Source organism: Erythrolamprus reginae, chromosome 4 (genome assembly GCF_031021105.1).
Source record: "Erythrolamprus reginae isolate rEryReg1 chromosome 4, rEryReg1.hap1, whole genome shotgun sequence".
NCBI lineage: Eukaryota > Metazoa > Chordata > Lepidosauria > Squamata > Dipsadidae > Erythrolamprus > Erythrolamprus reginae.
In genome coordinates, this window is record NC_091953.1 from 150,231 (window position 1) to 160,869 (window position 10,639).

At 54.4% G+C, this 10,639-nt stretch overlaps 1 protein-coding gene across 3 annotated transcripts in view; it reads left to right on the forward strand.

Annotated features, from left to right (window-relative positions):
• The window catches only part of DCHS1 (dachsous cadherin-related 1), a 35,126-nt gene extending 24,884 nt beyond the window's left edge, over positions 1-10,242 (forward strand). For all 3 annotated transcript variants that reach the window (XM_070749332.1, XM_070749331.1, XM_070749330.1), the window contains exons 16-21: positions 2,331-2,542; positions 2,645-2,799; positions 3,606-3,736; positions 3,900-4,186; positions 6,231-6,369; positions 6,573-10,242. In XM_070749332.1, the coding sequence (XP_070605433.1) occupies positions 2,331-2,542; positions 2,645-2,799; positions 3,606-3,736; positions 3,900-4,186; positions 6,231-6,369; positions 6,573-9,130 (3,482 nt within the window). In that variant the 3' untranslated portion in view covers positions 9,131-10,242. The remainder of the gene's footprint in view (positions 1-2,330; positions 2,543-2,644; positions 2,800-3,605; positions 3,737-3,899; positions 4,187-6,230; positions 6,370-6,572) is intronic.
• Positions 10,243-10,639: the final 397 nt, after the last annotated feature.

Consider the following 10,639-nt stretch of genomic DNA (forward strand, 5'->3'; position numbering starts at 1 on the left):
CAAGTAGCCCCCTGGCTTCCCCCATCGACGTGTCCCCTTAATAAGGAAGGAAGCCTCCTTGCTTTGCCAGCCTTCGGGCCCATCTGGCTAGCCCCAGCAAGGACCGAGGCCGGGGCACTTACTCAGGGCCCATCTCGCCTGCCCTTGTACTACTTCCTGTATTCTATCTTAGGGTGGGTCTATGTTTATCCCAAGAGTGTTTAAATTCGATTCCTGTGGATTGACGGACCATGTCTCTACCATTATCCCACCCGGCTGCCTCTTGGTGTGTAAACACTCTGGACGCAGCATGGAGAGGCCAGTTGCTGAAGGACTTCCTCGTGACCTTCAGACTGGGAGATCCTCCCTGGGCTGCTTGGCTGACCGGCTGGAGGATGAGGGCAGGAGCAGCTCCCCCCAGCCCTTCAATTCCCCCAGGGTCTCTTTTTCTGCTCCCTCTCTGCTGGAACTGTTCCCTGGGGGGGGGGGCTTCCTAGGAGCCCGTGGGAGTAAAGGCTGCATCTGCAGGACATGATGGTTCTCTTCTGTGCCTTGTGTGCTGGTGACCATGTATGAGTAACACGTATCCGGCTATGAAGTCATAAAACCCTAGTTGGCTCAGTTGTGGGAACACTTAAGGCTACTTGCGTCAACGGCAACTGAAGTCCCTCTCAGACCGCGTAATCCGCAGAAGTGGCAAGTGCTGGAAGAGCCGCCTTGAAATTGTGTCCTTCCATTTTGAGGCAAGTTTATGTGCTGCCTCTGATTGGCACCTTCCAAGAGTCCAAGGATGCCCATCCGAGTCCCCTGCCCCCCCCCCGGGTACTTGCAGACGTGGATTCCCGGGGGTATCAAACTCAATTACATTGAGGGACGCATCATGGTTGCGCTTGACCTTGGGGGCGGTGGTGGCGCGGATGGATTGGGTGTGGACAGGATGGCCAGCTCAACACCAATGTGGCAGAGGAGGCAGCCTTGAGGGCCACGAACCCACTTGGATCGTGCCGTTAAATTTATTTATTTATTACTTAGGTTTCTCCGCAGATTCAGGGCGGCTTACAACAGGAGCAATACAAAGACATATAAGAAATCCAGCAATGAAACAGTCTAAAATTATCTAAGAGACACAACGATCCAGTTTATCTAAAACACAATCAGTCACATCCAATTCTACTTACACTCATGGCCAGAGTGGAGTACAACCGTGCTCATCGCCCCCAAGGCTGCCGGCAGACGAGTTTTCAAAAACCTACTAAAGGCCAGGAGGGTGGGAGCGGTGCAAATCACAGGAGGGAGCTGGTTCCAAAGGGCCGGGGCTGCCACAGCGAAGGCTCTTCCCCTAGGCCTCCCCAGCTGACATTGCCTAGCTGACGGGACCCGGAGAAGGCCGACTCTATGGGACCTGACCGGCCGCTGGGATTCATGAGGCAGGAGGCGGTCCCGCAAGTACTCTGGGGCTTTATACGTCATCATCAGCGCTTTGAATGGCCTCCCGATACCAATCGGCAGCCAAGGCAGCTTGCATTGATGGGTGGGTGCCCCTTTACCTCCCTGCTGCACCCGCATGTGTATCTTAAGCCTTTGATTCTGAGCTGCTCTGCCTGTCCAGAGGCAGAGAGATCCTAGAGACCTCCAAGAGCAGGTAGGCCCTTTGCTTCAAACCCCCAACCTCCTGGCCAGGAAGCCCTTTCTCAGCTCCCTTGGCCCCACTTGCATGCCACCATGGGTCAGTCGTCCTGCGTGCCCAGATAGCTGCCAACCCATCAGATTCTGGCAGGGTTGGGTGTGCATGATCAAGGCTGCCCAGCTGCCCATCGGGATCTTGGGCCTGGGCTGCAAGAATCATAGACACGGAGACATGGTTTTCTGAGCAAAGCACTTCCAAGCTAGGAAGGCCTTCTCTCTGGGCACGAAACCTCTGTTGTTCAGAGATCTGTTCTCTCTGGGTATACTGTTTAGATTTCTCTCTCTCTCTCTGGGTGTGTTCAGAGATCTGTCCTGCTCATGATTTGCTGTTTACCTTTTGTAACTATTTTGTTGTGAATACAAGTATTATAGATTAACTTTTACTAATTTAGTTACAATGCTAAATGGTTAATGTATGAAGCATAGTATACAGATTGCTAACTAAACAGAAGTGTGTCTAATCAACGTTTTTACTTTAGAGAAACAGAAGAGTTAGATGACTTAGATAAACGGAAGCCGAGTAAATAATCATTTCCTTAAGCAGATTAAATAAATAGGCTTGAGTAGTCATGTCAGCCAGACACAGGCATATAATAAACCTACACTGGGCCACCTTTCTGCTGGTCCCTCGAGCAGGCCAGCAACCTTGCCTTGCCTCCCTCCAGGGGCGATTTCCGTCTCCAACTCTGAAGGGCTGGACTTTGAGCTGCAGCCTCGCTTGCGCCTGGTGCTGCAAGCCGAGTCCCCGGCCTCCTTCGGCTTCATGGCCGTCACCATCAACCTGCAGGACATGAACGACAACCAGCCACGCTTCCAGCTGCAGAACTACGTGGCCTTTGTCGGGGAGGCGCAGGGCTACGATTTGCCGGTCATCCAGGTACTCTGGCAGAAGCAGGCGCTGGTCCTGGGGCTTGGGGCTGGAGGAGGAGAGGGGGGGATCCTTTCTGGGGTGACAGTGCTTATGCCTCTCCGGCTGCAGGTTGTAGCCAACGACTTGGATCAGGGCCCCAATGGCCAGGTGGTTTACAGGATCAACCAGACGCAGCCAATGGACGGGCTGTACCGAATCAATGCCCAGACGGGAACCATCACCACAGCAGCCATTCTGGACAGGGAAATCTGGGCCCAAACCCGGTGAGTCAGCCTCCTGTTTCCAGCCTCCTTCCCCAGCAATTGCACAACACACAAGTGGTGTTGGCTGCCTGGGAGCCAGCAAATAAGGCTTGAGGTAGTGGGCAGCTGAACCTTATGCAGTCCACTAATACAGCCAGGGTTAGCCTCGGGGAAGGTCCGTGGTGGGTCATCTTCCGCTGTCTCTGCTCAAACACAGCTAAGCACTGCTGAGATTGATTATCCCTGCCCAGCCCTGCAAAGTGTCAACCTGGAAACAAGGATAGGTTTTCTGACAGTGAGAACGCACAACCAAAGGAACAGAAGTTGCCTATGGAGGTAGTGGGAGCTTCATCCCTGGACCCCCACCCCGCCTCCATGAAAAGGAGGTGGAGATGTAAAAGATGCTACTTTGGAAAAGGCACTGTCCTGTTCAGGCTGACCAAGGGCACGTTTCTCACAACCTATACTGCCTGCAGCCCACCAGGGAAGGGACGTCACCTAGGAAGAATTCTTCTCACAAAGCCTCGTAGGGTGTCAGGGCTGGAGGGCATGTCAGAGAGTCCATTGGTCTCCAAGCAGCAGCTCTGGGTGGCCCAGATCCCAGAGAAATTGAGTTAGAGCCCAACTTGATAAAGGCTGCGGACGAACACAACAGTGGACACCCAGCTGAAAGAACAGTGGAGGTGATGACGGTGACAGCCGCAGCCAGAATGCCTGGAGGTCTTAGCCTGCCAGGTGCCACACAAGCCCTGGAATTGTCCCCCAGGGCAAACCTGAACTGGGTCTTCCAGCCCACAAAACCTCTGAGAGCGCCGTATTCCCCACAGGCTGGTGCTGACTGCAACGGACAGGGGACACCCTCCCCTTGTGGGCTCAGCCACACTCACGGTGGTGGTGATGGATCTCAATGACAATAGTCCCACCATCCCTGCACCCTGGGAAGTGCGGGTAGCGGAGGGTAAGTGGTGGGAAGGGAAGAGGGCTTGCTCGAGGGCCCGTCTGTGGTGACTGGCGCTGTCCTGCTATGCTGGCAACTCCCTTTGTCCCAACAGTTCCCAGAGGAAGTGATTCCCCTTGCAGAGCCCAAGTCTCTTGGTTGAATTCCTCCATTGCTTCTGCAGATACCTTGCTAGGCACCGAGATCACCATGGTGACTGGGAATGATGTGGACTGTGGGCCGCAGCTCCTCTACGCACTCTTCCTGGACAGTGGCAACACCGGGACCTTCAGCATCCTCCCCTACGGGGGCCACATTATGCTAACAGAGCCTCTGGACTACGAGCAGCGCAGCCATTACAACCTCACAGTGCGTGCTTCCGATTCCCAGCACGAGACGGAGGCCAACCTTACAGTGCTGGTGGAGGACGTGAATGACAATGCCCCCACTTTTGGCCAGGCGCTCTACCAGGTATTTGCCTCCCCACCCCTTTGGGTTCAGGCTGTCCCAGGCGTCTCGAGAGAGGCAGTGCCCGGCTGTCCCTCCCGCAGAGGCCCTTTCTGGAGTGGCTCTCCTTCCCTCCAAACAGGGGAAAGACTAGAAGGAAGAGAGGAAAAGGTTGGCAGGTGACCTCCTCTCCTCCCAAGGGGAGAACAGGGGTGGAAATGGCTCTCCCCTCTCAAGCTTAAAGATAAATAAGGCCATGGGTCCAGATGGCATCCACCCCAGAGTCCTTAAAGAACTCAGATCTGTCATTGCTACCCCCCCTGACTGATTTGTTTAACCAATCCCTGTTAACAGGAGATGTTCCTGAGGATTGGAGAATGGCCAGTGTTGTGCCTATCCACAAGAAGGGCAGTAGAGAAGAAGCTGGAAACTACAGGCCAGTTAGCTTGACATCAGTTGTAGTTAAAATGATGGAGACTCTACTCAAAAAGAGGATAAATCAGCATCTAAAAAACAATAACTTATTGGACCCAAATCAGCATGGCTTTACTGAAGGCAAATCATGTCAGACTAATCTCATTGATTTCTTTGACTATGTCACAAAGGTGTTGGATGAAGGTGGTGCCGTGGATATTGCCTACCTGGACTTCAGCAAAGCCTTTGATACGGTTCCACATAAAGAGCTGATAGATAAATTAGTGAAGATTGGACTTAATCCCTGGATAGTTCAATGGATTTGCAGCTGGCTGAAGCGTAGACATCAGAGAGTTATTGTTAATGGCGAGTATTCTGAGCAGAGAGAGTTTACAAGCGGTGTGCCACAAGGGTCTGTTCTGGGTCCTATTCTTTTTAATATGTTTGTGAGTGACATAGGGGAAGGTTTGGTAGGGAAGGTTTGCCTATTTGCCAATGACTCTAAAGTGTGCAATAGGGTTGATATTCCTGGAGGGGTCTGTAATATGGTAAATGATTTAGCTTTACTAGATAAATGGTCAAAGCAATGGAAACTGCAGTTTAATGTTTCCAAATGTAAAATAATGCACTTGGGGAAAAGGAATCCTCAATCTGAGTATTGTATTGGCAGTTCTGTGTTAGCATAAACTTCAGAAGAAAAGGATTTGGGGTAGTGATTTCTGACAGTCTCAAAATGGGTGAACAGTGCAGTCAGGCGGTAGGGAAAGCAAGTAGGATGCTTGGCTGCATAGCTAGAGGTATAACAAGCAGGAAGAGGGAGATTATGATCCTGCTATATAGAGTGCTGGTGAGACCACATTTGGAATACTGTGTCCAGTTCTGGAGACCTCACCTACAAAAAGATATTGACAAAATTGAACGGGTCCAAAGACGGGCTACAAGAATGGTGGAAGGTCTTAAGCATAAAACGTATCAGGAAAGACTTAATGAACTCAATCTGTATAGTCTGGAGGACAGAAGGAAAAGGGGGGACATGATCGAAACATTTAAATATGTTAAAGGGTTAAATAAGGTCCAGGAGGGAAGTGTTTTTAATAGGAAAGTGAACACAAGAACAAGGGGACACAATCTGAAGTTAGTTGGGGGAAAGATCAGAAGCAACATGAGAAAATATTGTTTTACTGAAAGAATAGTAGATCCTTGGAAGAAACTTCCAGCAGACGTGGTAGATAAATCCACAGTCACTGAATTTAAACCTGCCTGGGATAAACATATATCCATCCTAAGATAAAATACAGAAAATAGCATAAGGGCAGACTAGATGGGCCATGGGGGTCTTTTTCTGCCGTCAGACTTCTATGTTTCTATGTTTCCTTCCTTCCCTCCCTCCACAGAGGGAAATGACTTAGAAGAAAGAGAGGCAATGAATGGAAGTGAAGCCTTAAAAGCAAAGTGGCTCAGACAAGAAACAAATGGTGGACAAATGGGGTTCAATGGGAGAAATGGGGCAGTGGGGGATATTGCATCGTGCCCAGCTTGGTCTTGTGAGCATCCTGCCCATGGGTGGGGGAGGAGTGCCCCAGCTGTTCCGGGAGTCACTCGATGCCCAGCAAGTGCCAGCAAGTGCCAGCTGTGTTTTGCACTGCCCCTGCAGGTGATGGTCCCAGAACAGACCCCTGCTGGCACCCTCATCCTGACTCTCAGTGCCACGGACCTGGACTCGGGCACCAATGGAGAAGTCACATACCAACTACTCACGGCAAGCGATCTTGTCGCCATCCATGCAAGCAATGGTACGTGGTCAGGGAGACCCCATGCTGGTTTAGGAGCAAGGAACTGGCTTTCTGCCAGGGAGGATGGTCCTTGTTTCCCTCAAGTTCTACTAGGTGGTCCTGGGTTGGGTGCAGAGGGCGGCATGACTCCTTAGCAGGTTTTGACTCCAGCCCCTTCCACCCTTCCTCTCCATATTCTGACTGACCCTTCTGCTGCCTCACAGGAACCTTGTTCACCACCCAGTGCCTGGCGTTGGATCTGGAACGTCCCACCCTGGACTTAGTCGTGGAAGCTTGTGATAAGGGTCTCCCTAGCCTCTCGGCCTGGGCCTCTGTGCAGATCCAAGTCCTGGATGTGAACGACCACAGGCCCCAGTTCTTGAAGCCTCAGTACAATGCCTCTGTGACAGAGGACCTGCGCCCAGGAAGTATCCTGCTGACCCTGGAAGCCACCGATGCGGATGTGACTCGGGACAATGCCGCTCTGGATTACACTATTGTGAGTGGGAACAGTGGTCATGCTTTCCAGCTGGAGGGCCACGTGGGCAAGGCCAGTACCTTGGTCCTGATTGAACCCCTGGACTTTGAGAATGTGGCCCTCTACAACCTCACTGTGGCGGTGGCTGATCGGGGAGTGCCACAGCACAGTGCTACCGTGCCCGTGGTCCTCACCGTGCTGGATGTCAATGACAACCCACCTGTCTTTGGCCGCTCTGCTTATCACATGGCTGTGAGTGAGAGCACCATGCCTGGCACAGAGTTGCTGCGGGTGGCAGCTCATGACCCCGACTTGGGCCCACATGGCCAGGTGCATTACAGCATCAGCTCTGGGGACCCCACTGGACTCTTCCAGCTGCATCCATCCTCGGGAGCACTTCGCCTGGTCAAGGCTCTGGACTGTGAGAAAAAGATCCAGCACAGCCTGGTTATTCAAGCCTCAGACGGCGCGGGCGGACATTTCTCCCTGGCATCAGTGGCTGTGGAGGTGAAGGACGTGAACGACAACCTTCCCTACTTTCCGATAGACATGCTGAGCACCAGCCTGAGGGAAAACCTACCTCCGGGAAGCCTGGTTACCACCATCCGTGCGGTGGACCCTGATGTTGGGATCTTTGGGGAGCTACATTATGCCCTCCTGCAAGCAGAGGACTGGGGTGCCTTTGACATCAACAGCAGCTCCGGGGAATTACATTCGCGCCTGCCCTTTGACTACGAGCACAACAAGGCTTTCCAGCTGCTTGTGCAGGCCACGGATGCCGGCAATGGCTCTGCGACAGTTACGGTGCGTGTCTTGGTTGCTGGGGAAGATGAGTACGACCCTGTATTCCTCAGCTCAAGTTTCCACTTTGATGTTCCAGAGGGGGCACGTCGGGGCCAAAATATAGGGCACGTGACTGCCACAGATGAGGATGAGGGCTTGGATGGGGTAGTCCTCTATTCCCTGACCAAGCCATCCCCGTTCTTTGAGATCAACCAAACGAGTGGGATCCTGTATTTGCGGATGGACAGCCAGGCGTCTTCAGGTCGCCCCACCAGATCAGAACCACGGGAAATGGTCCTGGAGGTACAAGCCCACAGCCCCCTGCATGCATCTCGGTCAGCCTCTACTCAGGTCACCATCGATGTGACACATACAGCCTTTGGTCTGGTGCCCGATCTCAACTTGCTGTTGGTGATAGCGGTGGCTGCCTCACTTAGCGTAGTGGTGGTGTTGGCCGCAGTGGCCATTGTGCTCGCTCTCCTCCGGTCACAGCAGGGCCGTGGCCGTAAGGAGGCCGATTTGGCACACATGCAGAGTGGCTCCCTGCAGAAATTGGGCCACACAGACCCAGCCCTGCCTGTGGGGGACTGTCTCTACCATGAGGCATTGCCTGGCTACGGCACAGATTCCGGGGGGGCCTATACCACGAGAGGGGGATCACTGGACCCATCCCACTCGAGCGGGCGAGGCTCAGCTGAAGCTGCAGAGGATGATGAGATCCGTATGATCAACGAATGCCCACGCATGTCCAGCGTCACTTCGTCCCTGCAGGAACATCTCGTGACACGTGGGCCTGATTCTGGCATTCAGACAGATGCTGACCGCCTTTCTGACATTTCATGCGAACCAGCCACACTTGATCCCACCCACTGGTTCAAGAACAGGAAGGGGCCGAGCCTGCTGCTCCCTGGGCAGCCCCCGCAGCTCTATCGGGACGATGGGGGCAGCAGCAGCAGCGGGGCCTACCTGGGCTCTGGCTGCGGCCTCAGCGTCCCCTCTGCCAAGGACTACTCTTTTCCTGAGGATGGGAAACCCTGCGTGGACGGCTCCCTGACCGCCATTGTGGCGAGCGATGAGGAGTTGCGTGGCAGCTACAACTGGGACTATCTCCTGAACTGGTGTCCTCAGTTCCAGCCGCTGGCCAGCGTCTTCACAGAGATCGCCCGCCTCAAGGATGAGAGCTCCCTGCGCAAGCCCTTTCCTGCCAAGCCCAAGCCCCGCATCGACCCCCCTCCCCTCATCACTTCCGTGGCTCACCCAGGGGCTAAGTCGGTGCCCCCGAAGCCAGCAGTCGGCCGGGCTTTCCCCCACCTGTCCTCCCTCCGACGGTCCCCCATTAGCCACGAGGGCTCCCTCTCCTCCGCAGCCATGTCTCCCAGCTTCTCCCCCTCCCTCTCCCCTCTGGCTGCCCGATCCCCCATGGTGTCCCCCTTTGGGGTCTCCCAGGGGCCCACTGCCTCCTCCACCATAAGCATTGAGCACTCCTTGGAGACCCCCGAAGAGGCGGAACTTCGCATTTAGGGCCTGTCCAGGAGTCACCCTTGGCAGCAGCTGGGCACAGGGGCCTGAGCAGCCTTGCCTCAGCCGGTCCTTCCCTGCCTGGGGTCCTACTGCTCCCTGGCCTCTAGGGAGGGAGGCTGCAGGTCCAGGCAGACTTTTTGCGTGGGGCTTTCCCGTCAGTGGGCTCTGCTTGCAAGAGCACACATGGACTAGATGGGCTGGGATTCTCTGCTGGATGTCCAGCCTAGACCGAGGGAAGGCCAGTCACACCAACCACATGCCCCTGGGACCTTGGGCCTTGCCTCTTGCAGGCAGCAGAGGCCCCCTCTCACCGCTGCCCTGACCCCAAAGGCCCCAACTTCCAACTCAGGAAGCTAGTATGGTGCTGTGGAGGGCAACACGCTGTCCTGCCTCTCTGGCCGGCTGGCAGCCTGCCGTAACTCTTTCCCAAAACAGGGTGGGTGAGGGGGAATCAACGGTACTGATCGACATAGAGCAATAATAACGTCCTCCGGCTCTCCCCTCCCCCAAAAGCAGCGGGGAGTGGACACAGGGCACCTGGGAAGTTGGAAGGTCAGACGTCTCATCCCAAAGGACGTCCCTAGAACGGGATCCTCCAGGCCTCCTCCTGGTCTCCTGTCTGGGTTCCTGCTGGCCTGCCCACGCCTGAAGGCTCCGGGGTGGAAGAGGCAAGGCGATGGGGCGGGTGGTGGTCGTGCCGAGTCCTCCCGGCCACTGGTGCCCACTCCCTGCCACCTCCAGAGGAAGCTGCACACTGAGCTCTGGGCTATTCTTGCGGGGGATGGGGGTGAATCCCAGAAGGGCTGATGGGGGCTGGGGGGAGAGGGGGACGGTCCTCTATTTCCTCCCAAAGGACCCTTTTTCTGCACTTTCACTCCTGTCACACAGGCACAACCAGAAGTTCACCAAGCTCATTTCCACTTGCCACACCGGTGTGGGGAGGGAGCCCCCTCTTATTTATTGTCCTGTTTTCTCTCTGTATCCTTTTTGTGTGTGGCTGGACAGCCTGAGTGGTGGGCACTGCCCACCCTGGTCCTCCTGTTGATGGGCCAGAACCTAAGTGCCAAGTTCTTGACATAATTAATGCCTTAATAAACTGCGCTGTGTAACCAGACCTCTCTCGTCTGCTTTGGCCGGAACGGAGAGCGGCTGGAGGGGCAGCCCAGCTGGGCCCCCGAGTCCCGGGTGCCAGGCAGGCCCGCTTGCCCTGGGGACAAGGGTGCTCAGGAAGCGGAAGGGCACACTGGGTGGCACCGGGAGCTCCCTGGCCCCAGGCTTCTCACAGCAGCAGGCGCAGCTAGAAGGCAACTGATTTTGTGGTTGGGCATCTGGAAATCCAATGCACGTTGAATAATGGGAGGCAAAAAGAAAACGCGTTGAACAAATGCAACTGTGGCCATTTTCTACATAGTCATCTGGTGAAGGTAAAACATCAATTGATCATTTGAGATTTAATAGAATTTTGCAGAATTTTTGCTACATAGCTGTTGCTATTACAATTACCTATCA